This window comes from Rhinoraja longicauda, chromosome 29 (genome assembly GCF_053455715.1).
Source record: "Rhinoraja longicauda isolate Sanriku21f chromosome 29, sRhiLon1.1, whole genome shotgun sequence".
NCBI classification, from domain to species: domain Eukaryota; kingdom Metazoa; phylum Chordata; class Chondrichthyes; order Rajiformes; family Arhynchobatidae; genus Rhinoraja; species Rhinoraja longicauda.
Genome location: NC_135981.1, coordinates 3948146 through 3975753, shown reverse-complemented (window position 1 = coordinate 3975753; position 27608 = coordinate 3948146). Strand labels below are relative to the sequence as shown.

At 47.6% G+C, this 27608-nt stretch overlaps 1 protein-coding gene across 1 annotated transcript; it reads right to left on the bottom strand.

Annotated features, from left to right (window-relative positions):
• Window positions 1-6778: 6778 nt before the first annotated feature.
• LOC144607620 (uncharacterized) lies at window positions 6779-27608 on the bottom strand. The gene is made up of 3 exons (XM_078424563.1): window positions 27479-27608; window positions 15981-16112; window positions 6779-9346 (listed from the first exon to the last, which is right to left on the bottom strand). Exons 1-3 carry the CDS (start codon window positions 27563-27565, stop codon window positions 9158-9160), a joined length of 408 nt encoding a protein of 135 aa, XP_078280689.1. The 5' UTR covers window positions 27566-27608; the 3' UTR covers window positions 6779-9157.

Sequence of the window (27608 nt, the reverse complement as noted above, 5' to 3'; positions counted from 1 at the left end):
CATCTAGCCTGTCCAACCCCTTAAGAATTTTGTAAGTTTCTATAAGATCCCCCCTCAATCTTCTAAATATCAGCGAGTACAAGCCGAGTCTATCCAGTCTTTCTTCATATAAAAGTCCTGCCATCCCAGGAATCAATCTGGTGAACCTTCTCTGTACTCCCTCTATGGCAAGAATGTCTTTCCTCAGATTAGGAGACCAAAACTGTACGCAATATTCCAGGTGTGGTCTCACCAATGCCCTGTACAACTGCAGCAGAACCCCCCTGCTCCTATACTCAAATCCCCTCGCTATGAATGCCAACATACCATTCGCTTTCTTCACTGCCTGCTGCACCTGCATGCCTACTTTCAATGACTGGTGTACCACGACACCCAGGTCTTGTTGCATCTCCCCTTCTCCTAATCGGCCACCTTCTCGTGATCTGTTGACATAGCAATTTACAGTGGTAAATGTTAACACTGAAAGTGCCCGAAACATGAAGCAATTAATGTCTCCACGTAGACTCTGCAAAATATCGAGTAGTATTTAAATTGAAAAATACTAGCTAATCTTTGCCTCCAAGGCGCTGCCTGACCTGCTGAGTTACTCCAGCACTTTGTGTCTATCTTCTGCCAGTCATGCTTCCTGACTCTAAAACAAACAGCAATGAAGTAAATTAGGAGATCATCTGTTTTCCTGTCAATCGATCTTCAGTGTTTGCCTAAGTTATCTTAGGGCTAACGGAATCAAGGGATATGGGGAAAAAGCAGGAACAGGGTACTAAAGACAATAGACAATAGACAATAGGTGCAGGAGTAGGCCATTCGGCCCTTCGAGCCAGCACCACCATTCAATGTGATAGACAATAGACAATAGGTGCAGGTGTAGGCCATTCAGCCCTTCGAGCCAGCACCGCCATTCAATGCGATCATGGCTGATCACTCTCAATCAGTACCCCATTCCTGCCTTCTCCCCATACCCCCTCACTCCGCTATCCTTAAGAGCTCTATCCAGCTCTCTCTTGAAAGCATCCAACGAACTGGCCTCCACTGCCTTCTGAGGCAGAGAATTCCACACCTTCACCACTCTCTGACTGAAAAAGTTCTTCCTCATCTCCGTTCTAAATGGCCTACCCCTTATTCTTAAACTGTGGCCCCTTGTTCTGGACTCCCCCAACATTGGGAACATGTTTCCTGCCTCTAATGTGTCCAATCCCCTAATTATCTTATATGTTTCAATAAGATCCCCCCTCATCCTTCTAAATTCCAGTGTATACAAGCCCAATCGCTCCAGCCTTTCAACATACGACAGTCCCGCCATTCCGGGAATTAACCTAGTGAACCTACGCTGCACGCCCTCCATAGCAAGAATATCCTTCCTCAAATTTGGAGACCAAAACTGCACACAGTACTCCAGGTGCGGTCTCACCAGGGCCCGGTACAACTGTAGAAGGACCTCTTTGCTCCTATACTCAACTCCTCTTGTTATGAAGGCCAACATTCCATTGGCTTTCTTCACTGCCTGCTGTACCTGCATGCTTCCTTTCATTGACTGATGCACTAGGACACCCAGATCTCGTTGAACTCCCCCTCCTCCTAACTGGACACCATTCAGATAATAATCTGCCTCTCGATTCTTACTTCCAAAGTGAATAACCTCACACTTATCTACATTAAACTGCATCTGCCATGTATCCGCCCACTCACACAACCTGTCCAAGTCACCCTGCAGCCTTATTGCATCTTCCTCACAATTCACACTACCCCCCAGCTTAGTATCATCTGCAAATTTGCTAATGGTACTTTTAATCCCTTCGTCTAAGTCATAATGGCAGAGTAGAGCTGTTACCTTAGCATTAGGGACCTGGTTCGATCCTGACCACGGGTGCTGTCAGTGTGGAGTTAGCACGATCTCCCTGTGACCACGTGGGCTTCCTCCGGGTGCTCTGGTTTCCTCCCACATCCCAGAGACGTGCGGATGTGTAGGTTCGTGAGTCTCTATAAATTGCCCCTAGTGTGCAAGGGAATGGTTGTGCAACTGGGATAACAGGGATCGAGTGTGAACCAGTGATCGGTGGTCAGCATGCATTTGGTGGGCCGAAGGGCCTATTTCCATGCTGTATCTTCAGACTGAACTATATGAATTTTGTTAATTATTACTTTGAAAAAATAATTATTTTGGTTATTCTGCATATTTGGCCTACTTGGAGAGGGTTCTGAGTTTTGCTGTGAAAAATCCGTTTTACTGCAATGTCCATGTTAATCTGGCATGGATGTCATATTAAACAAAATGCAGTGCGTTCAACAGAACCGTGATTTTCCACTCTGTGGATGTTGCCTCATTAGTTATTCAAGGCAGCAAAGAAAGACTGGGATTGAAATTCCATCGTTCAATACCACTGGAGATCAGAAAGCACTTTACAGTTAATTAAGCAATTCTGAACCAGGGCCGTTCTAGTGGAAGAAATGCAGTGGCCCATTTGCAGACAGCAACATCCCAAATACCCTTGTGACCAAACTAGATTTTTGTTTTGGTGATGTTGTTATGGTGTCATAAGGCTATACAGCATGGAAACAGGCCCTTCGGCCCAACTTGCCCATACCGGCCAACATGTCCCAGCTACACTAGTCCCACCTGCCTGCATTTGGCCCATATCCCTCCAAACCTGTCCTATCCATGTACCTGTCTAATAGTTTCTTAAACGTTGGGAAGGTACCTGCCTCAACTACCTCCTCTGGCAGCTTAATGTAAGAAAATAACTGCAGATGCTGGTACAACTCGAAGGTATTTATTTCACAAAATGCTGGGGTAACTCAGCAGGTCAGGCAGCATCTCAGGAGAGAAGGAATGGGTGACGTTTCGGGTCGAGACCCTTTTTCATACAGCTTCTTCTGGCAGCTTGTTCCATACACCCACCACCCATTATGTGAAAAAGTTAACCCCTCAGGCTCTTATTAAACCTTCCCCCCTCTCCGCCCCACTTGAAATCTCTATCCTCGGGTTCTCGATTGAACTCGGGTCTCTGGCGCTGTAAGGCAGCAACTCTACTGCTGCACCACCAAGCCGCCCTTCTTCATAATTCAAGGAAGAAGTTATCTTCTTCATATACAAGGAAGACTGCGGTTTTTAATGTACAACACCGACCTCACTTGACATGGACAAATGGGAGAGTTTCTGATGTAGAATTGCTTCCGGGCTCAACTCTTTGTTCTTCACCCTTCGTGTACATGCAACTCCGTAAGACTGAAGTAGGTGGGTGGGGAAGAAATGTCAGATGTGTTCCTCCCTCTGTGATTCTCAAACAAGCTTATAGTCAAGGAGATGTTGGCGGCAAAGTAAGGCAAACAGTTGAGAGCTTCCTTTATCTGCCTCAGTGTTTCTCCACATTTGTGACGGAATTTGAATTCTGATAAGATAACTATCGTCAAATTGATTGACTATAGAGTCATAGAGTGAAAGAGCATGGAAACAGTCCCATTGGCCCAACTTGCCCACACCGACCAACATGTCCCAGCTACACTAGTCGCACCTGCCCACGTTTGGTCCATATCCTTCCAAACCTGTCATATCCATGTACTTGTCCAACTGTTTTTTAAATGTTGGGATAGTCCCTGCCTCAACTACCTCCTCTGGCAGCTTGTTCCATACACCCACCACCCTTAGTGTGGAAATGTTACCCCTCAGATTCCTATTAAATCTTTTCTCCCTCACCGTAAACCTATGTCCTCTGGTCCTCGATTCACCTACTCTGGGCAAGAGACTCTGTGCATCTACCCGATCTATTCCTCTCATGATTTAATGCACCGCTATAAGATCACCCCTCATCCTCCTGCGCTCCAAGGAATAGAGTCCTAGTCTGCTCAACTTCTCCCCATAGCTTGTAGAAGGATTACATTTTGGTCAAGACTCCTGGGTGAATTCCCCTGCTTTTAAATGATCACCCTACACCTGCAACGGGAAGTGTAAGAAAATAACTGCAGATGCTGGTACAAATCGATGGTATTTATTTCACAAAATGCTGGAGTAACTCAGCAGGTTAGGCAGCATCTCAGGAGAGAAGGAATGGGTGATGTTTCGGGTCGAGACCCTTCTTCAGACTGATTTCAGGGGAGCGGGACAAAGGAAGGACATAGGTGGAGACAGGAAGATAGAGGGAGAACTGGGAAGGGGGAGGGGAAGAGAGGGACAGAGGAACTATCTAAAGTTGGAAAAGTCAATGTTCATACCGCTGGGCTGCAAGCTGCCCAAGCGAAATATGAGGTGCTGTTCCTCCAATTTCCGGTGGGCCTCACTATGGCACTGGATGAGGCCCATGACAGAAAGGCCAGACTGGGAGTGGGAGGGGGAGTTGAAGTGCTCAGCCACCGGGAGATCAGGTTGGTTAAGGCGGACTGAGCGAAGGTGTTGAGCGAAACGATCGCCGAGCCTGCGTTTGGTTTCGCCGATGTAAAGAAGTTGGCATCTAGAGCAGCGGATGCAATAGATGAGGTTGGAGGAGGTGCAGATGAACCTCTGTCTCACCTGGAAAGACTGTTTGGATCCTTGGATGGAGTTGAGGGGGGAGGTAAAGGGACAGGTGTTGCATCTCCTGCGGTTGCAGGGGAAAGTGCACGGGGATGGGGTGGTTTGGGTAGGAAGGGACGAGTGGACCAGGGAGTTATGGAGGGAACGGTCTCTGCGGAACGCAAGGGGAGGGGATGGGAAGATGTGGCCAGTGGTGGGGTCCCGTTGTAGGTGACGGAAATGTTGGAGGATGATTTGTTAGATATGCTGGCTGATGGGGTGGAAAGTGAGAACGAGGGGAATTCTGTCCTTGTTACGAATGGGGGGAGGGGGAGCAAGAGCGGAGCTGCGGGATGTAGAAGAGGCCATAATGAGAGCCTCATCTATAATGGAAGAGGGGAAGCCCCGTTTCCTGAAGAATGAGGACATCTCTGAAGCCCTAGTGTGAAACACCTCATCCCGGGCGCAGATGCGGCGTAGACGGAGGAATTGGGAGTAGGGGATAGACTTTTTGCAGGAGACAGGGTGGGAAGAAGTGTAGTCCAGATAGCTTGTGCGAGTCAGTGGGTTTATAGTAGATGTCAGTCACGAGTCTGCCTGCAACTGGAAAGTTCACGTTTATAAGATGTAGGAGCAGAATTAGCCCCTTTGGCCCATCGCGTCAACTCTACCATTCAGTCATGGCTGATCTATCTTTTCTTCCCAACCTCATTCTCTTGCCTTCTCCCCATAATCTTCGCCACCCTTACGAAACAATCCAGGTCTGCATTAAAGGGTGCAGAGGAGGTTTACAAGAATCATGCCTGGATTAGTGGTATTAGTAACTGGGAGAGTCATAGACTCATAGTGTCATAGATTGATACAGTGTGGAAACAGGCCCTTCGGCCCAACTCACCCACACCGGCCAAAAACCTCCCAGCTACACTAGTCCCACTTGCCTGCACTTGGTCCATAACCCTCCAAACCTGTCCTATCCATGTACTTGTCCAGTTTCATAAATGACAGGATAGTTCCCACCTCAACTACCTCCTCTGGGAGCTTGTTCCATACACCCACCACCATCACAGGGCCTGACCTCCCCAACATCAAAGGGATCATCGAGAGGAGGGACTGACTCAAAAAAGCAGCCAGCATCACCATGGACCCACACCATCCTGGCTGGCCACACTCTCGTTTAAGTCCTGGCATCAGGAAGAAAGTATCGAAGTCTGAATACTGTCACATTCTGGTTCAGATCCCTGGGATGGAGGGACTGTCATATGAGGAAAGACTGGGCTTGTAATCACTGGAGTTTAGAAGGATGATAGGGGATCTTATAGAGACGTATAAAATCATAAAAGGACTAGACTAGCTAGATGCAGAAAAAATGTTCCCAATGTTGGGGGAATCCAGAACCAGGGGCCACACAGTCTAAGAATAAAGGGGAGGCCATTTAAAACTGAGGTGAGAAGAAACTTTTTCACCCAGAGAGTTGTGAATTTGTGGAATTCTCTGCCACAGAGGGCAGTGGAGGCCAATTCACTGGATGAATTTAAAAGAGAGTTAGATAGAGCTCTAGGGGTCAGTGGAATCAAGGGATATGGGGAAAAGGCAGGCACGGGTTACTGATTGTGGATGATCAGCCATGATCACAATGAATGGCAGTGCTGGCTCGAAGGGCCAAATGGCCTCCTCCTGCACCTATTTTCTATGTTTCAGGAACAGCTTCTTCCCAACAACTATCAGGCTACTGAACACTGTAAACTCCAACTACAGGCTGTGTTGGTTTCAGTTTGCCCGTTGCTTTGTTTTGTGGTTTATTGAGCTTTTTATTTATGGATTTTTAAAATTGTTTACCACATCATCTATTGAGTGCAGCGTTTACAAAGTTGTTGCGTTGCTGCCAGTAAGACTTTCATTGTTCCGTTTTGGTATATATAACGATTAAACACTCTTGAACTGGGATTGTTTTCTCTGGAATGTTGGAGGTTGAGGGGCGATTTGACAGAAGTATATAAAATTATGAGGGGCATAGAGAGGGTAGAGAGTCAGAGTACACGGTCTCCTGGTCGCCAAAACATTTTAACTCCCCATTCCCACACTTACCTTTCTGTCCTGGGCCTCCTCCACTGTCAGAGCGTGGCCACGCGCAAATTGGAGGAACACCTTACAATCCAGTGGTATGAATATTAATTTCTCTAATTTCAAATATCACCTGCTTCCCCCCCCCCCTCCCCCTAGTCGTCCTGCCAGTTCCACTGTTCACATCCACAAATCCCATCGTTATCACCTCTTCCACAGCCAACAATTGACCATTGTGGGCTCCACCTTAATTGGCCGTCGGTGCCGGCTCTTGGATTTATTCGGAACCTTTTCATGCCTCTAGTTTCCCCCTCTCCTGACTCTCAGCCTGAAGGGGTTTGGCCCGAAACATCACCTATTCCATCTCTGCAGAGATGCTGCCTGGCCCACTGAGTTACTCCACCATTTTGCATCTATCTTTGGATTTAACCTGCATCTTTAATCGGACTTTATCTTGCACTCAATGTTATTCCCTTTATCCTGTACCTGGACACTCAGGACGGCTCGATTTTAATCGTGTATAGTCTTTGCACTGACTGGATAGCACACATCAAATATCTACACCTTGGTACATGTGACAATAAATTAAATGAAACTAAACTAGTTTATTTTAGCATGTTTGGCACAGGCATTGTGGGCCCTAGAGCCTGTTCCAGTCCTGCACGACATTCTGTTTGACTTTTCTTTTAGTGATGAAGCAATCAATTATGGTATGATTGGTCACTCACTCTCCACACATATGGTTCTATCCATTTGGGTGAAACCCCTTCTGAAACATAACATGTATCATTACGTTGCTCACAGTTTTTAAAAATAGCTCTCTTAAAGCAATACACTAAGTCACCATGAAGGGAGATATTCTTGAGAGTTTTTTAAAAAAGAGGTACTGAATGGAAACAGGCCCTTCGGCCCACCGAGTCCGTGCCGCCCAACAATCCCCTTCTACGCTAGTCCTATCCTGCATACTGGGGACAATTTACAGAAGCCAATTAATCTTCAAACTCACATGCCGAAGGAAACCGGAGCACCCGGAGGAAACCCACGCGGTCACCAGGAAAGCGTACAAACTCCGTACAGACAGCAGCCGTGGTCAGGAGCAAACCCGGGTCTCTGGCAACTCTACCGCTGCGCCACTGTGCCACATATTATCGTAACTATACTTAATCAGGGAGATGGGAAGGTGTTCTCTGTAGGTTATAAATTAGACTGGGTATAAACTAGTTGAAATACCAGATTTAAATCTGCGCAGCGGTAGAGTTGTAGAGCCTTACAGCGCCAGAGACCCGGGTTCAATCCCGACTACGGGTGCTGCCTGTACGGAGTTTGTACGTTCTCCCCGTGACCTGCGTGGGTTTTCTACCGAGATCTTCGGTTTCCTCCCACACTCCAAAGACGTACGTTAATTGTTTGTACGTTAATTGTCTTGGTATAAATGAAAATTGTCTCGAATGTAGGATAGTGTTAATGTGCGGGAATCGATGGTCGGGCGGGCTTGTTGGGCCGAATGTCCTGTTTCCACACTGTGTGTCTAAACGAAACTAAAAATATGATGTAAAACACAAAATGCTGGAGGAAGTCAGAGGGTCAGGCAACATCTATGAAGGGAATGAATCGGCGATGTTTCAGGTTGAGACCTTTCTTAAAACTGATCGAAGTAGTGGGGAGAAAGCTGGAAAAGAGGGATGGGGGCAGGAGTGATAGGTGGATACAAGTGCGGGGGGGGGGTTGATAGGCAGATGGGTGGAGTTAGTGTCCTGGCAAGCCGTGTGCGGAAGGAGGTCCCGGCGAGCCACGCCTGACAGGTGACACGCTTCATACGTGACAAGAAGGGCAACATAAAGGACGACAGAAGGCTGTGGAGGTCAAGTCGATGGATATTTTTAAGGCAGAGATGGACAGATTCTTGATTAGTCCATATGTCAGGGGTTGCATGGAGAGGGCAGGTGAATGGGGCTAGGAGGGAGAGATAGATCAGCCATGATTGAATGGCGGAGTAGACTTGATGGGCCGAATGGCCTAATTTTGCTCCCATCTCTTACGACCTTATGACAGACAGCACAAGCACATTGGCATACCATTTTATACACAAGAATCAAACTTCATCCAGATTTACTCTTCCCTGAGATGCCTTGTAACTTCTTGAAGAGCATAAACAGTCCTCCTTCAAGTCCACGATGCGTCGTTGCGAGACAGTGTGAGCGGGGACAGAATCTGAGTGTGGACTCGTGCAACTTTAACATTAAACAGAGAAGAAACAGAAGGCAGAGTTTCCCAGATCGATATACACACTTGCAAGATTTTCTAAGCTTTACAAACAACATGCATTAAATTAGGACACTGAAAAGCTGCTGTGTGGCGAGTGGATTCTCTCCAAGGTTAATTGAGAATCAATCGAAACCCATCGACATAAAGATGTGCATCCCTCGTCCACCGCTGCAAAGTCCAAATTCCACGGGGAACAAACCCTGAACAAAGCCTGCTGTTAGATTTAACACCAGGAATCCCTGAATAACTGAAAACCGTCCTGAAAATAAAACCCAACACATCAGGTGAACCGTGACGTCTCGTCTTGCCCGTGACCGCGCCGGGCTGCAGTCTGTGGAGTTAGTGTTCCTATTCCAAGGAAGGCTTGGTGTGGATAGCGGCGCGCTGGACCCAGTCCTCCATGTGAGTGCCGTCGCAGTAAGGGGGCCTCTTGGTCTGCTTGCAGCCGCAGAGAAAGACCGTCTCTGCATTCTCCAGGCGGAACCTCACGGGATTCGGAGCCTGAGGGACAGACTTGTGGCTGCCGTCACAGAACGGCTGCGGAGAAACAAAAAAAACAAAAAGCCGGCAGAGTTAGAACCATGGGAGTCAGACAGCGTGGAAACGGGCCCTTCGGCCCAACTTGTCCGTGCCGACCCTTCCAGAGATGGGGCAGCTGACGCCTGATCGGGCTTTGCGTGCGGGTGGCGGGTGGGATAGAGTCATACAGTGTGGAACAGGCCCAATTTGTCCACACCGACCACCATGTCCCATCCACACTAGTTAATCTGTAGTTAATCTGTGGAACTCACTGCAGAGGGCTGTGGGGGCCAAGTCAGTGGATATTTCTTAAAGGCAGAGCTAGACAAATTCTTGATTGGAATGGGTGTCAAGGGCTATAGGAAAATGGGATCAGGAGGCAGTGATCAGCCATGATTGACTGGCGGAGTAGACTCGATGGGCCGAACGGCCTAATTCTACTCCAATAACCTGTGAACTTCTGAACACCAGTCCCACCCATGTCCTTCTAAACCTTTCCTATCCACGTATCTGTCTGAATGTTTCTTAAAGGTTGTGTTAGTCCCTGCCTCAACGACCTCCTTCGGCAGCTCGTTCGATATGCCCACCACCCTTTGTGTAAAAATGTTACCCCCCTCAGGTTCCTATTAAATCTCCCCCCTCCCCCCCCCCCCCATCACCTTAAACCTATATCCTGTAGTTCTTGAGGACATAGGTTTAGAGACGGAAAAGTTCAGACATGGGAAATACACGATCAAGCTTACTAAAAGTTAACCTTCATTTTGAGGGGACTAGAATATAAAAGCAAGGATGTAATGCTGAGGCTTTATCAGGTGCTGGTGAGGCCACATTTGGAATCTTGTGAGTAGTTTTGGGCCCCATACCTGCTGACATTGGAGAAGATCCAGAGGAGGTTTACAAGAATGATCCCGGGGATGACTGGGTTAACATATAAGGAGAGTTTGAAAGCTCGGGGCCTGTACTTGCTGGAGTTTAGAAGGATGAGGGACGATCTCATTGAAACCTACCAAGTAGCTCAGCGGTAGAGTTGCTGCCTTACCGCGTTTACAGCGCCAGAAACCCAAATTCCATCCCGACCGCGGGTGCTGTCTGCACGGAGTTTGTACGTTCTCCCCGTGACCTGCGTGGGTTTTCTCCGAGAACTTCGGTTTCCTCCCACACTCCAAAGACGTGCAGGTTTGTGGGTTAATAGGCTTGGTGGAAATGTAAATTGTCTCTCGTGTGTGTAGGGTAGAATTAATTTGCGGGGATCGCTGGTCGGCGCGGAATCGTTGGGCCGAAGGGCCTGCTTCCACGCTGTATCTCTAATCCAGATCATGAAAGGCTTAGATTGAGTGAACACAGAAACGTGGAGCGCAGCCTCACAATAAAAGGATGTGCCTTCAAAATGGAGATGAGGAGGAACTTGTTTAGTTACAGGGTGGTGAATCCGTGGAATTCATTGCCACAGATGGCTGTGGAGGTCAAGGCATTGAGCATTTTTAAAGCGGATATTTATAGGTCAATTGAATGATCTATCTCTGCTTTAAAAATACCAAATGACTTGGCCTCCACAGCCAGCTGGGGCAATGAATTCCACAGATTCCCAACTGTCTGGCAAACGAAATTCCTCCTCATCTCCATTCTAAAGGTACATCCTATAATTGAGGTTGCGCCTTCTGGTTTGGTTTGGTTTAGTTTAGGGATAGATTATGGAAGCAGGCCATTCAGCCCACCGACTCCGCACCGACCAGCGATCCCCGCACATTAACTCTATCCTACACACAGTAGGGACAATTTTACATTCTTATACCATACCAAGCCAATCAACCTACAAACCTGTACGTGTTTACAGTGCGGGAGGAAGCCGAAGTTCTCGGAGAAAAACTCACGCGGCCACGGGGAGAACGTACAAACTCCGTACAGGCAGCACCGGGTAGTCTGGTTCGGACTCGGGTCCCTGGCGCTGTGAGGCAGCAACTCTACCGCTGCACTACCCGCTGCGCCATCCCACTTGGAAACAGGAACCTCATCATTGTGAATGCTGGGGGTGTGCGTTTCCACACTTCTGTACTTTTTCTTTTTTAGTTTGGAGATACAGCACGGAAACAGGCCCTTCAGACCATCGAGTCCGCACCAACCAGCGATCCCTGCACACTAACACACTATCCATAACGGCTGGACTCAGCACGGCGGGTGGGTCTTCACCCGATGGCAGCTCAATTAGACAATAGACAATAGGTGCAGGAGCAGGCCATTCGGCCCTTCGAGCCAGCACCGCCATTCAATGTGATCATGGCTGATCATTCTCAATCAGTACCCCGTTCCTGCCTTCTCCCCATACCCCCTGACTCCGCTATCCTTAAGAGCTCTATCTAGCTCTCTCTTGAATTCATTCAGAGAACTGGCCTCCACTGCCTTCTGAGGCAGAGAATTCCACAGATTTACAACTGAAAAAGGTTTTCCTCATCTCCGTTCTAAATGGCCTACCCCTTATTCTTAAACTGTGGCCCCTGGTTCTGGACCCCCCCCCCCAACATTGGGAACATGTTTCCTGCCTCTAACGTGTCCAACCCCTTAATAATTGCACCTTCTTTTTTTTTTAATAACCAAAAATAATTTTAACCAACTATTTACAAAAATGATCTGGACAATTCAAAACAGTACAAACAAACCCACCACCAGAATACAAAATAAAATTAAAAAAAATCTTCAATGCTGAATATTAAATAACTATTGCACAATCCTTGTTAGGGGTATATTCCCCCCCCCCCCCCCCCCCCCCCACCACCACCACCAAACGGTCGCGGAAATCTCCGCAGGGGCAGCGCGCAGTCCCTTTCTAAAACCACCTGAGCACAGTTGCACCTTCTCAAGGTCAATTACTGGCAGACGACAAACGCCGGCCGGCCTCCACTCCTTGTCACCACATCCTTGTCCATGAGTAAATTAAAAATGACAACAGTGTCTTCACCGTCTGAGACGAGATGGTGCGGAAATGGACCCTCTGCCGTACAGTGTCAGGGACTGTACCGACACATGGGAGACTGCCTCCAGCAATTAACACAGGCACACACACAAAATAAATAATCATTGTTGCACATGTCGAATTTACTGGAAGTGTCATGGGATGGCAGGAGACAAATTATCTGTGCGCCTTGTTTTATAATCGTTGCTTAAGGGACCGGCTCAATGCTTCAAAGGAATATTTAAATGCAGATTAGCTTCTTTGATACTTAGGTTTAACTAAAAAGAACTGTCCACATGTAACTCATCCACTTGCACAGTGAAGTTTCATTGGTTTTTATTAATATTTGAACAGTAATTTATAATTTTGTGGCAGTCATGTTCATCGTTCATTTTTCTAATGCGCAATCTTTAGCAGGGGCTCCTTCTGTGTCACGGTAATTCTATTATTAGGACTGTGGTTCAGTGATACAATCGACTGCCTTCAAACTCATTTACGGAGAGAAATCAGGTTAGTTACTGCTGACTGCCTTGTGCAAGAAAGAGAGTGAGAGAGCGAGAGAGAGAGAACACAAAAGAGAGAGCGAGAGAGTGTGTAACAGTGAGACTGCGTGAAAGACAGAGAGAGAGAGAAAGTGAGTGTGAGAGGGAGATGGGGGTGAGATGAGGGGAGAGAGAGGGGGAGAGGGGGGGGAGAGAGGGGGAGAGAGGGGGAGAGAGGGGGAGAGAGGGGGAGAGAGGGGGAGAGAGGGGGAGAGAGGGGGAGAGAGGGGGAGAGAGGGGGAGAGAGGGGGAGAGAGGGGGAGAGAGGGGGAGAGAGGGGGAGAGAGGGGGAGAGAGGGGGAGAGAGGGGGAGAGAGGGGGAGAGATGGGATACTCTTCACATCCACTCTATCCAGGACTTTTAGGATTTGGTAAATTTCTATGAGGTGCCCCCTCATCCTTCAAAAATTCTCTGAATGCATTCAAGAGAGAACTAGATAGAGCTCTTAAGGATAGCGGAGTCAGAGGGTATGGGGAGAAGGCAGGAACGGGGTACTGATTGAGAATGATCAGCCATGATCACATTGAATGGCTCGAAGGGCTGAATGGCCTACTCCTGCAACTATTGTCTATTGTCTATAAACGCTCATCATATGTTAACCCAGTCATTCCTCGTATAATTCTCGTAAACCTCCTCTGGACATTTTCAAACACAAGCTTAAAACACGGAGCTAATTCCTCTCTGCCAGCGTTATTTTGGACAGAAAAGAATCAAAAATTGAAAATGTGTTTTAAAAAAAATGATGTTATTATTTTTGGCCAAATATTATTTTTGTTAGTCGGTCACTAAATTAAAAACCAGGCGGAATAAATGTGATTTATTCACAAAATGCTGGAGTAACTCAGCAGGTCAGGCAGCATCTCGGGAGAGAAGGAATGGATGACGTTTCGGGTCGAGACCCTTATATCATCATATCATATATATACAGCCGGAAACAGGCCTTTTAGGCCCTCCAAGTCCGTGCCGCCCAGTGATCCCCGTACATTAACACTATCCTACACCCACTAGGGACAATTTTTACATTTACCCAGCCAATTAACCTACATACCTGTACGTCTTTGGAGTGTGGGAGGAAACCGAAGATCTCGGAGAAAACCCACGCAGGTCACGGGGAGAACGTACAAACTCCTTACAGTGCAGCACCCGTAGTCTTCTTCGGAATAAATGTGAGATTGGAACTATGAATTACTATAGGGGAGCGTTGAGGGGCAATTTTGTTTCCACGTAATTTGTTTTTGCCGCGTTATTTTGCAACCTGCCAAACCTGGGCCACTCTCTCACAAGTCAGAAGGACAACGAATGGACGATCGACCCGATCTCAGTGACCTTGACCGTGCGTCCGTGAACGGAGGCAAATTAATCAGCAATGCTGCTCTGTGTTCTTCAGTGACTGCCCCCTTGCTACATGTCCCGACACCGAGTGAAACCGCACAGAAACAAGCCCTTCGGCTCAACTTGTCCACTCCGACCAAGATGCCCCATCCAAGCTAGTCCCATATGAAACGATTCTAACTCAATGACCTCAAATAATGATTCTTGACACCAATGTACAGTACAACTGAACACACAGCACGATTTCCTATGCTTGCTATTTTTCGTTAACAAAATCCACATATCTTTATTTTAATGCCTTACATGTTGTAAAACATCAAGATGCTTGGCAGCTGGTTAATGAAAGATTGTACATTAACTTTACAGCCCAGAAACTTCAATAGTCTCAGCCACTGTTTATTCTCCATATGAGGTGACTCCAACTCACACCATTAATATGTCTTTCATTATTTTTTTTCCCCAATCAAATGTTTATCCAACTTCCCCTGAAGAACGTCCACGGTGTTTGCCTGAACCACCCCTTCCAAATTCTCACCGGCTAATTTGGGAGGAGGTGAGGTGAGAGAAGTTATCCCCAGAGCGGAAGAGTGTGAAGGTGAACTGTTGGGACGAAGGGTGGGAGAAGGTTGCAGAGAAAGGGCGGAAGAAAAGACCCAAATCGGTCCTTCTCGGGTGGGGCAGCACGGTGGCGCAGCGGTAGTTATAGCGGGGGTTCGATCCCGACTACGGGCGCTGTCTGTATGGACTTTGCATGTTCTCCCCGTGACCTGTGTGGGGTTTCTCCGATTTCCTCCCACACTCCAAAGACGTGCAGGCTTGTAGGCTAACTGGCTTGGTGGAAGATTTGGTGAACCAATCTTTCCTAGTGTGTGTAGGGTAGTGTTAATGTGTGGGGATCGCTAGTCTGTACGGACCCGGTGGGCCGAAGGACCTGTTTCTGTACTGTATCTCTAAACTAAATTAAACCTTTACGTTCTGACGCAGGACAATCACTCCCCGTGCTGTTAGGTTGAAAGGGACATGTTATCAACAATCGTGCACACCCATGGAGATGTGATTGGCTTTGGTGAGGTCGGGAGAGGGGATAGGCAGTGAAATGCCATCCTTTGGCACTTTACTGGATACCAGTCTTTTGAAGTGCATTTTTTATTTTGTAGACCAAAAGCTTTGACGTTTATCATACTTCCAGTTATGAAAAAAATCAGTGGGAAGCACAGGACGTTTGGGAATTAGAGGGGAGAGTCCTGGACTATGGAGAGCGACACACAAGTCCGCAGTGCAGACTTGGTAGACGGATAATTTAAAATTAACTTGAAGCAAATCAAAGGTTTAGTTTCGAGATACAGCGCGGAAACAGGCCCTTCGGCCCACGCACCGGATCCGCACCGACCAGCGATCCCCGCACACCAACGTTATCCCACACACACTGGGGACAATTTTACATTTACACCAAGCCAATTGACCTACAAACCTGTACGCCTTTGGTGAGTGGGAGGAAACTAAAGATCTCGGACGGAGAAAACCCACGCAGGTCACGGGGAGAATGTACAAACTCTGTACAGACGGCGCCCGTAGTCGGGATCGAACCAGGGCCTCTAGCGCCGTAAGGCGGCAACTCTAACGCTGCGTCACCGTGCCGTGCTTACCCCATATACCCGAGGTAATGCAGAAAATAAAAGTTAACAGAGCAGAAGGCAAAATATTCTCAGTGCACCCCCCACATGCCAGATGTCTCTTGGTTCTCGGTGGACCCCCCCACGCCAGGTCCCTCTCTGTTCTCAGATTTCCCCACCCCCCCACACCGGGCCCCTGGAATGCATGTGTACGCACCTGTTTCTTGCTGTGCCCACATGCACACCACCCGTAGAGTTTATCTGCCTGGAGGTCCACTTTGAACGGAAGTTTGGCAGCAATGACGCCTCCCTTTGTTGTGGTCGAGGTACAGTACCAGCAGCCTCTCATCTGCGCTTGGAAGAGAGAAATAAGTTACAATATCCGCTGGTGGCTTCCAGTTCAGTCAAGTTTAGTTTAGTTTATTGTCACGTGTACCGAGGTACAGTGAGAAGCTTTTGTTGCGTGATGTCCAGTCAGCAGAAAGACAATGCATGATTACAATTGAGCCATTGTCGTGTACAGATACATGATAAGGGAATGACATTTAGTGCCAGCAAAGTCCGATCAAGGATAGTCCGAGGGTCACCAATGAGGTAGATGGCTGTTCAGCACTGCTACCAGGTTGATATTGAAACGATTATTTCATTAGGCACAATTTGCCTAATGACCAGATTAGGTCCTCAGGACCAGAACAAACCGACTTAAAAACAGTTTCTTTCCCTGGGCCATAAGAACTGTGAATGGAAATACTTGACTTGATGTGACTTTCACTTCTTTGCACCTTTTTAAAAAATATACAGCATCTTAGGTGCAAAAATAATTTATTATTTATCAGCTTTTATTGGTTTTTATTGATATTGGTACTTATTGTATTGGTTCCTATGTTTGTGCGATTGTTTTTGAAAGGTTTGCACTGCCGCACTGTTTCAGATGTAGTACTTTTAAATTTGTTGTACTCCTCGTACAATGACAATAAAGGAATTCTAATTCTAATTCTAATTGATGACTGATGTCACATTAATTGTCTTGTGATCCAGGTACTGGTTCACCACCAATTTTTCTGGCCACTTGTGGTCCAGCACTTCCTTTAACCTGGACAAAATTACGAGAGCGCTTGAAATCCACCCCCCCCCCCTTGGAAGTCCCCCCGAAAATGGGGTAGCACAGGCCGGGTGAGGCGGCCGAGCTCGACCTCATCCGGACTTCCGCTGACGATCGAATTTTCCTCTCCTCCGGCTGGGGGCTTTGCAACGCGTGTTCATAACTGTAAGTATGATAAACGTCAAAGCTTCTGGTCTACAAAATTTTAAAAATGCACTTCAAAAGACTGGTATCCAGTAAAGTGCCAAACGATGGCCTTTCGTGTTCTTGTTCTATGTCTGTATAAAACTTGAGAGTCTTCAAGGTGCAACAGAAGTCTTTATTACAGTAACTCCGTGCTGGCAGCGAGACAACTTAAAAATGGCTGCAGCCACACTCACACACTGTGTACAGCCGAGATAACTGTGCACAAAACATCTCCCTTTGACCTGTGCAGCGCCACCTGCTGCACGAGAGGAGCAACGGGTCCTCCCACCCCACACGGTCCATCAAACATCATACCACCGGGGCCGGCAGATCTGTTCCCACGGCCGTTCTTTGCCAACCGGTATCTCGGCCACGGAACGTTCCGGTACCGTTGGACTCCTGTCAGAGGCCGGGACCTCTGTCGGTCTGGCAAAACGGATCACCGGCAAAGCTCTGGTACCAAGGGTGCCGGAAAATCGGTGGTGGACCCCTACAAACAAAGTTATTGTTTGTTTATATAGTAAAAAAAACATAAAGCAGAAAAAAAGAGCATAAGCTTACACAGAACATCATGTTCTTACAGAATAGTTGCCACTTTTCCTCTTGAAAGTTTGCAACAATCTCTAACGTGTGAAACAAATCATCTCTTCGATGTGTCGAGAACGTCCAAGAGTCTCACAGGGAAATAGCCAAACAAAGGAGTTATTGACCCGAGTCACGAAGAGATGTCGGAGAGGCCGACTGAATAGTCTCATCAAAGCGTGTACGAAGGAACTGCAGAAGCTGGTTTAAATTGTAGACACAGACACAAAAGTCTGAAGAAAGGTCTCGACCCGAAACGTCACCCATCCCCTTCTCTCCAGAGATGCTGCCTGTCCCGCTGAGTTACTCCAGCATTTCATGTCTAGTCTCATCAAAGTGGTAGGTTTTTAAAGATGCCTTAAAAGGAAGTAGAGTGGGTCGGGTAAATTCTGTATTTGAAGTCATGAGAAGCTTGCAACAAAATACTCAACTAAATTTGAGTAACAGCCCAGCAGATTCGAAAATTCATCTTAAAACATACTCTCTAACACACACACAGCTCTTACAAACACACTCTTTCTCACTCACACACACACACTCACACACACTCTCACACACACTCTCGCGTACTCTCACACATACACTCACATACACTCACACTCTCACATACTCTTACACACACACTCACTCTCACACTCGCACACACACTCTCACACACTCTCGCGTACACACTCACACATAAACACTCTCACATACACACTCACACACACTCTCACACTCTCACATACACACTCTTACACACACTCACACACACACTATCTTTCTCTCACACTCACATCACTCTCTCGCACTCTCTCTCTACCACCCACTCTCTTGCACTCACTCTCCCACACTCTATCACACACACGCTCTATCACACACTCAATTTTTCTCTCTCACACTCATACATCGCCTCCAGTTCTACTGTCCCCAGCATCTCCTCCCCCACTGTCCCCTGCACGCTAGACTCACCCTTATTTCTCCCCTCCCCTTACACTTTCATTTCTTCCTCTAGCTTCACAATTCACAACTCTGTGGAATTCTCTGCCTCAGAAGGCAGTGGAGGCCAATTCTCTGAATGCATTCAAAGAGAGAGCTGGATAGAGGTCTTAAGGATAGCGGAGTCAGGGGGTATGGGGAGAAGGCAGGAACGGGGTACTGATTGAGAATGATCAGTCATGATCACATTGAATGGCGGTGCTGGCTCGAAGGGCCGAATGGCCTACTCTTGCACCTATTGTCTAATGTCTAAAATCCTTTTGTTTCACACCTTCTGCCTTTTCATCTCTGGTCTCTGTCCAACCATCTCCCCTTCAAAATCTCTCCTCATCCGTATCGACCTGTTACCTGCCTGGCTTTGTCCTGCCCCTCCACCCTTCCAGCTTTCTTCCCCCCCTCCCCAATCAGTCTGAAGAAGGCTTTCAACCCTAAAAGAAACCTATCCACGTTCTCCAGGGATGCTGCCTGGCCCGTTAAGTTATGCCAGTACTTTGTGTCTTTTTTCTTGTTGTAAATTAGCACCTGCAGTTCCTTGTTTCTGCATCCATCCAGTTGTGGTCTCCTGCATTAAATACTCAACCAAAGGCAGTCGGGGTCTCCAACAATCAAAGTCCTAACCTCTGCGATTTCCTTTGTCAACCAGTGAAAGGCCTGGATAGAGTGGATGTGGAGAGGATGTTTCCACTAGTGGGAGAGTCTCGGACTAGAGGCCACAGCGTCGGATAAAAGGACGTACCTTTAGGAAGGAGACGAGGAGGAATTTCTTTAGTCAGAGGGTGGTGAACCTGTGGAATTCATTGCCACAAAAGGCTGTGGAGGCCAATTCAATGGATACGTTTGTCAGAGATTGATAGATTCTTGATTAGTACGGGTGTTGGGGGTTGTGGGGAGAAGGCGGGAGAATGGGGTTGAGAGGGAGAGATAGATCAGCCATGATTGAATGGCGGAGTAGACATGATGGGCCGAATGGCCTAACTCTGCTCCTATCACTTATGAACATGAACCTTAATTAGGGACTTTTCTTAAAACCTACCCCTTTCACCACATTGTTGATTACCTGCTGCAAAGAAAGACTTTTGTCTGTAACGCCCCTGTGAACTTGCACAGGATATGTTACGACATTGAAGGGGGCATTTAAATATATGTTGCTGTCGTTAAACTTCATATTTGTTTTGGATGACGACCAAATACCCTCGTTAAATCTAGTCCAAATCTTCACCGCCAAGTCTTTGGGAACCACACCAATTGCAATGTCCCAGACTGCCGGTGATAGAAGCTATTGTGCTCTGTTTACCTTGTTAACTTGAAAGGAAATTACAATTTCATCTGGCTTTCACTGTAAGATAGCCTTGAACCTTGAGATGCCTGGGGGGAGGTCCATGTTCTGTGTAGGAAGGAACTGCAGATGCTGGTTTAAACCGAAGAAAGGCATCAAAAAGCTGGAGTAACTCAGCGGGTCAGGCAGCATCTCTGGAGAGAAGGAACGGGTGACATTTTGGGCTGCTTCAGAAGGAGGTTCTGAAGAAAGATCTCGACCCGAAACGTCACCTATTCCTTGGGGCAACAGGTCAGTGGGCTCTCTACCGTACACCTGTAGAGCTTCAATGGAGGATTTGTCAACATACCAAAGCACCTCAATCTTCTAATGAAGTTGAGATGTTGCTTTCCCTTCCCACCCATTCTTACTAGACTCAGATGGCTGCAGGCCAATGGTCAGAATAGATATGGTGGGTCGTGGGAGCTGTTTCCATGTTGTTTGACTCAGTGTTTCCAGATAATCAAAGCTTCTTATTTCATCCAAAATTAATTTACCAAAAGCGTCAGAATGCAACCTGCTTCATTTTGTTGCCACCTCCGTCCGATCTGAGAAATAAAACGGATAAAAGAGGCTACATATGTAGGAAAAAAACTGCAGAGGCTGGTTTAAATTGAAGGCAGACACAAAATACTGGAGTAACTCAACGGGTCAGGCAGCATCTCGGGAGAGAAGGAATGGGTGACGTTTCGGGTCGAGGCCTTTCTTCAGGATAAAAGAGGCTCCTTTCAAAGGGTGAGATTTTAATTTTATTTCCAATAAAGTATCCCACAAGATCCATTTTTATTTGACAAGCACAGAGGGGCAGGGTGGCGCAGCGGTAGAGTTGCTGCCTGACAGCCCAAAGACCCGGGTTCAATCCTGACTACGGGTGCTGTCTGTACGGAGTTTGAACGTTCCCCCCGTGAGTTTTTTCCCGGTGCTCCGGCTTCCTCCCGCACTCCATAAGACGTGCAGGTTTGTAGGCTAATCGGCTTGTAGGTGTAATTGTAAATTGTGCCTACAGTGTGTGGGATAGTGTTTGTGTGTGGGGATCGCTGGTCGGCACAGACTCGGTATCTCTACATGCTTAAGGTAGAAACAAAATGCTGGAGTAACTCAGCGGATCAGGCAGCATCTCTGGAGAGAAGGAACGGGTGACGTTTCGGGTCGAGACCCTTCTTCCTACACATCTCTGCAGACTTCCTGTGTCTCTAAACTAAACTAAAAACTAAAGCAGGCAATTGGAAAAAAAATACCAGATTCAGTTCCTGAGATAATGTGGAAATAAAACATAGCCTAAGACAGCAGCAGAGAAGGGGAGATTTTAATTTTGAAATACTAGTAACAAAAGATTAAGTTGTGAGCAGGAGATTATGAAAAGGAAACAGTTAATGACTTTTGCAATCAACCTTAACATCTGAAAGCCCTTTCTCAATTTCAGTACAGCACAGCTAAGGGAGAGAGTCAGACAGTCTTGTTTATATTTTCTGTGCCAAGTAGACATGGTCTGCTTTTTATTATCTAGTCTCATTTCAAATGGTGTTAGAGGAGTTCACTTTAAGTACAAAACTCCAATGAAAGTCTGGGGTTATATTGGTGCTGGTATCGGCTTATTATTGTCACGTGAATAATCTGATACGGTAAAAAATATTTTGTTTGCGTGCTATCAAAGTAGATCAGATCACGCTATACGCAAGTACAATCAAACCATATGCAAGTACCACCGGAAGAATAAAGATAAATATACTCCCCGGAGTGCAGAATATAGTTTTGCAGCATTGTAGTGTTGCAGTTCCAGGGAAAAAGTCCAATATCCGCAATGAGGTAGGTTGGAAGATCGAAACTTCACAAGGGCTTATGGGAGGATCGTTCAGTAACGATCTTTAAGAGGGGAAGAAGTTATTCCAAGTGGTGCATGCTTTCAAACTTTTGCACCTTCTGGCCAGCTCGAGTAAGGAAAAGAAGGAACAACACGAGTAAAAGTAAAAGGCCTTCATTATGTTGGCTGCTTTCCTGAGCTATAGTGCGGTGGAATCAATGGTGGAGAGTCTCATCCACAACTCTGCTATTTCCTGCAGAACTGTTCCCAAACCAAGCACTGACTGCAGCTACAATGTGGTGTTTAGGTACCTGGTCCTTCTCCTGGTGGGTGCCTCACACGTTCATAAGTTCTCGGAGCAGAATTAGGCCCATCAAGCCTACGCAGCCCATCATGGCTGATCTATCTTTCCCCCTCAACCCCATTCTCCTGCCTTCTCCCCATAACCCTTGACACCCGTCCTAATCAAGAATCTGTCAATCTCCACCTTAAAAATCTCCATTGACTTGGACTCCATATGATGAACGTTTGTCTCCTTGGACTCCATATGATGACTACGGGTACTGTCTGTACGGAGTTTGTACGTTCTCCCCGTGGCCTGAATGGGTTTTCCCCAGGATCTCCGGTTTCCTCCCACACTCCAAAGCCGAAAAGGTTTGTAGGTTAATTGGCTCGGTAAAATTGTAAATTGTCCATAGTGTGTGTAGGGTGGTGTCAATGTGTGGGGATCGCTGGTCAATAGACAATAGACAATAGGTGCAGGAGTAGGCCATTCAGCCCTTCGAGCCAGCACCGCCATTCAATGCGATCATGGCTGATCATTCTCAATCAGTACCCCGTTCCTGGTCGGCGCGGACTCGGTGAGCTGAAGGGCCTGTTTCCGCACTGCATCTCAAATAAAGATATCCTGAATCCTGAATAAAGATATCCTGAATCCTAAACTAAACTAAACAGTGCATCTTGACTGCTGTCTGTATCCATGTTGTCATATACTTGGGACAGAGAGCAAAATGTAAAATCTCACAGATGGGGTACAGGACAGAGAACAGATGGTTGGGAGGGTGCTTCATGTTTAACACACCAGTGGGGTTTGGGTGACCTCCATAAACCATGAGAGCACAGATCAAACAGTCTACAAACCCAAGCCAAAACCATTCGAGCGGCAATCCTGAATCCACTCCAAAAAGAAAAAGCCTGTGCACTTTCACATTCCCATCCCGTATCTGAATTCCCTTCAGCCCCAGCCATTGTGGCATTTTGCCCGATGCACGGACTTTCAATCTCTCCATCATTTTAGATTCGGCGGACTGCAGAAACAGGCCGGGACAGGGTGAAGGCTTGGTGGAGAGCGCTGTACCGGGAGCGAACCGCTGGAGATGTCAGACAAGAGGAGTGGGCCGAGTGCAGGGAGAACCGGGGTAACAAGGGGAGGGGAGGGGAGGGAGGGGAGGGGAGGGGAGGGGAGGGGAGGGGAGGGGAGGGAGGGGAGGGAAGGGGAGGGGAGGGAGGGGAGGGGAGGGGAGGGGAGGGAGAGGGGAGGGGAGGGGAGGGGAGGGGAGGGGAGGGGAGAGGGGAGGGGAGGGGAGGGAGGGGGAGGGGAGGGGAGGGGAGGGGAGGGGGAGGGAGGGGAGAGGAGAGGAGAGGAGGAGAGGAGAGGAGAGGAGAGGGAGAGGAGAGGAAGAGGGAGAGGAGAGGAGAGGAGAGGAGAGGAGAGGAGAGGAGAGGAGAGGAGAGGAGAGGAGAGGAGAGGAGAGGAGAGAGAGGAGAGGAGAGGAGAGGAGAGGAGAGGAGAGGAGAGGAGAGGAGAGGAGAGGAGAGGAGAGAGAGGAGAGGAGAGGAGAGGAGAGGAGAGGAGAGGAGGAGAGGAGAGGAGAGGAGAGGAGAGGAAGGAGAGGAGGTTCGTCAGTCAGTATATTGAGTATTATAAGTTGGGGGGGTGATGTTGCAGTTGTATAAGACGTTGGTGAGACCGCATTTAGAATATTCTGTTCAGTTCTGGGCATCATGTTATCAGAAAGATATTGTCAAGCTTGAAAGGGTTCAGAAAAGATTTACGAGGATGTTGCCAGGACTAGAGGGTGTGAGCTACAAGGAGAGGTTGAGTAGGCTGGGTCTCTATTCCATGGAGCGCAGGAGGATGAGGGGGGGATCTAATGGAGGTGTACAAAATCATGAGAGGAATAGATTGGGTAAATGCACAGTCCTTTTACCCAGAGTAGGGGAATCGAGGACCAGAGGACATAGGTTCAAGGTGAAGGGGAAAAGATTTTAATAGGAATCCGAGGGGGTAACTTTTTTACACAGAGGGTGGTGCAAGCTGCCAGAGGAGGTAGTTGAGGCTGGGACTATCCCATCGTTTAAGAAACAGTTGTACAGGTACATGGATAGGGACAGGTTTGGAAGGTTATGGACCAAGCGCAGGCATGTGGGGACTAGGGTAGCTGGGACATTGTTGGCGCGTGTGGGCGAGTTGGGCTGAAGGCCTGTTTCCATTACTGTGTCAATCCATGACACCATGACTCTGAAGGCAATGGAGGAAGGCCCTGCAGGAGCCTGGAGCTTGCCAGGATTGGGAACTACCCCCGTAGGTAGACCGAGCACAGCGGACAGATCAAACTTTGAAATGGCACCGACACATGGACGCCTACATGTGTAAATATGCAAAAAGAATGTCAATGTGCTGAAGCACAAGTGGCAAATAAAGCACGACTGAAGAGTGTGGTAAAATAGCAGTGATTTCAAACCTTATTCTTCCCCCAGTGGATAGAGAATATTTGGAATTCACTAATCACGTGAGGGGCAACTCTTTCCACACAGAGGCTGGTGGGTACGTGGAACTAGCTGCCAGAGTCGGTGGTGGAGGCGGGTATTCACAATTTTTGCACAAAAGGATTTTGTTATTAAAATATGACATTATTATTGTTGACATGAACCTCACCTGGGTTCAACCGAGAGGCTTGGAATTGGAATCCTAACTCGCATCCAGTTTGCAAAATAGGTTATGATCTCACCGCTCTAGATTTGATGCCTTTCCTGGACTGATTGGCGTAATAATTTAGGGGCGGCACGGGTGGCGCAGCGGTAGAGTTGCTGCCATACAGCCAATGCAGCGTCGGAGACCCGGGTTCGATCCTGACTACGGGTGCTGCCTGTACGGAGTTTGTACGTCCCCGTCCCCCCCCCCGCGACCTGCGTGGGTATTCTCCCACACTCCAGACGTACCGGGTTTTGTAGGTTAATTGGCTTGGTAAATGTAAAAATTGTCCCTTGTAGATGTAGGATGGTGTTAATATGCGTGGATCACTGGTCAGCGCGAACCCGTTGGGCCGAAGGGCCTTCTTCTGCGCTGTATCTCTAAACTAAACTAAAATACTGTTTGCATATCAATCCCACTTGGCCCAACACAATGCGTAATAAACCAAGTGCTGGAGGAACTCAAAGATCAGGCAGTATCTGTGGAAGCAAATGGACAAATAACATTTTGGGTCAAGTCCCTAATAGACTCCCCTCCACAGATGCTGCCTGACTTGCTGAGTACCTCCAGTGCTTTGTTTTTCTGCCCAAGATTCCAGCAGCTGTGGCCTCTTCTGTTTTCACAACCTGTAATGAACTGTACAATCGCACATTCAGAGAGTATTTCCGTTTTTCTTGGTTTAGTATTGGTGTAGTGCGGTCTTTAAAATAATTAAATGGGTCCCACCCTCGAAATAGAAGGCATTTGTGCGGAAGTAGACACAAAATGCTGGAGTAACTCGGCGGGACAGGCAACGTCTCTGGAGAGAAGGAATGGGTGACGTTTCGGGTCGAGACCCTTCTTCGGACTGAGAGTCAGGGGGAGAGGGAGACACAGTGGTAAGGAAGTGCAAGGTGTGAGAACGAGACATCAAAGGGGGTGAGGCTCAAGGAAAATGTAGAATGGATCATTGTTAGCTGGGAGAAGGTAACAGCAAAGCAAAACAGAGATAAAATGTAATCAGGGACAGTCAGACTGGTCGGAGAACTGGGAAAGGAGGAGGGGTGGAGAGAGGAGGGGAAAGCAAGGGTTACTTGAAGTTAGAGAAGTCAATATTCATGCCACTGGGGTGTAAGGTATCTGTGCGGACTGGGTTTAATTCTCACCCTTTCCCCACACTGCCCATGGATATTAGACAATAGAAAATAGACAATAGGTGCAGGAGTAGGCCATTCAGCCCTTCGAGCCAGCACCGCCATTCAATGTGATCATGGCTGATCACTCTCAATCAGTACCTCGTTCCTGCTTTCTCCCCATACCCCCTCACTCCGCTATCCTTAAGAGCTCTATCCAGCTCTCTCTTGAAAGCATCCAACGAACTGGCCTCCACTGCCTTCTGAGGCAGAGAATTCCACACCTTCACCACTCTCTGACTGAAAAAGTTCTTCCTCATCTCAGTTCTAAATGGCCTACCCCTTAATCTTAAACTGTGGCCCCTTGTTCTGGACTCCCCCAACATTGGGAACATGTTTCCTGCCTCTAACGTGTCCAACCCCTTAATAATCTTATACGTTTCGATAAGATCTCCTCTCATCCTTCTAAATTCCAGTGTATACAAGCCTAGTCGCTCCAGTCTTTCAACATATTGTCTGCATGTATTGTTTCACAGGCCTATATACTGCTGCAAGTGCTTCATTGTTCTACTGTCAATACAGATGGCAATTAAACACTCTTGACTCCAGTGAACACTTTGTTCATGGATTGAAATCATTTCAAATCCAAGCAGATGGATGGTGTAGGTTCATTTTTACCACCACAAGTGCCAAGGTACAGTGGAAGGCTTTTGCTTGAGGGCTATCAAATCAAATTACACATTGAACTTAAAAACAATCAAACACCAGACAGAGTGAAGAGCAAGATTGCGGCATAACAGCTGCAGAGAAAACAAGTCCAATGTCCAAAGTCTACAATGTGGACAATCGGGATTGGGAGGAAACCGGAGCACCCGGAGAAAACCCACGCTGTCTGTACGGAGTTTGCACCTTCGTAGGGAGAAGGTGCAAACTCCGTACAGACAGCACCCGTAGTCAGGATCGAACCCGGGTCTCCGGCGCTGTGAGGCAGCAACTCTACCGCTGCGCCACCCTGGTATGTATAGTATTTTCGCTGACTGTATCGCATGCAGCACAAAGCCTTTCCCTGTACCTCGATACACATAACATTAAACTAAACTAACATCAGGACCATGGGAATCCCTGGCCAACAAACAGAATGGGAATGAGGGGGAATTTCTTTAGTCAGAGCGTGGCGAATCTGTGGAATTCATTGCCACAGAAGGCTATGGAGGCCAAGTCAATGAACATTTGTAAGGCAGAGGTAGATAGATAGATTCTTGATTAGTACCTGGTGTCAGGGGTTATGGGGAGAAGGCTGGAGATTGGGGTTAGGAGGGAGAGATAGATCAGCCACGGTTGAATGGAGGTAGGAGTAGACTTGATGGGTCGAATGGCCCCAATTCTGCTCCTTTTCACTTATGGACTTGGCATGCCCAGAACCTCCAGGCAGTAGGTTAGGGTCACCCAGAGTGAAGGTCCTAACCTCCTGACCAAACGACCACCTGTACCTGTGCTACCTTTCGACTTCAGCAGCCACCCTGTACAGTATTGGAGGTCACCTTCTACCACCCCCAAGGTGGGAGGTTGCTGAGAGAGAGAGAGAGAGAGAGAGAGAGAGAGAGGTGAACTAAGACAAATATAGCACAGGGTATTTATTTGCAAAGCCCTCGCCCAGCCATTTACCTGCATCCCAGGTGCAAGGAGCGCCAGTCTCAGAACCAGGGGGACAATCATTGTAGGAGAGTTTTCACCTTGAAGGCTCTCTTGCATTGAGCAAGTACAATGTGCAGCCGGAAGAAATCGCTGCAAAGTC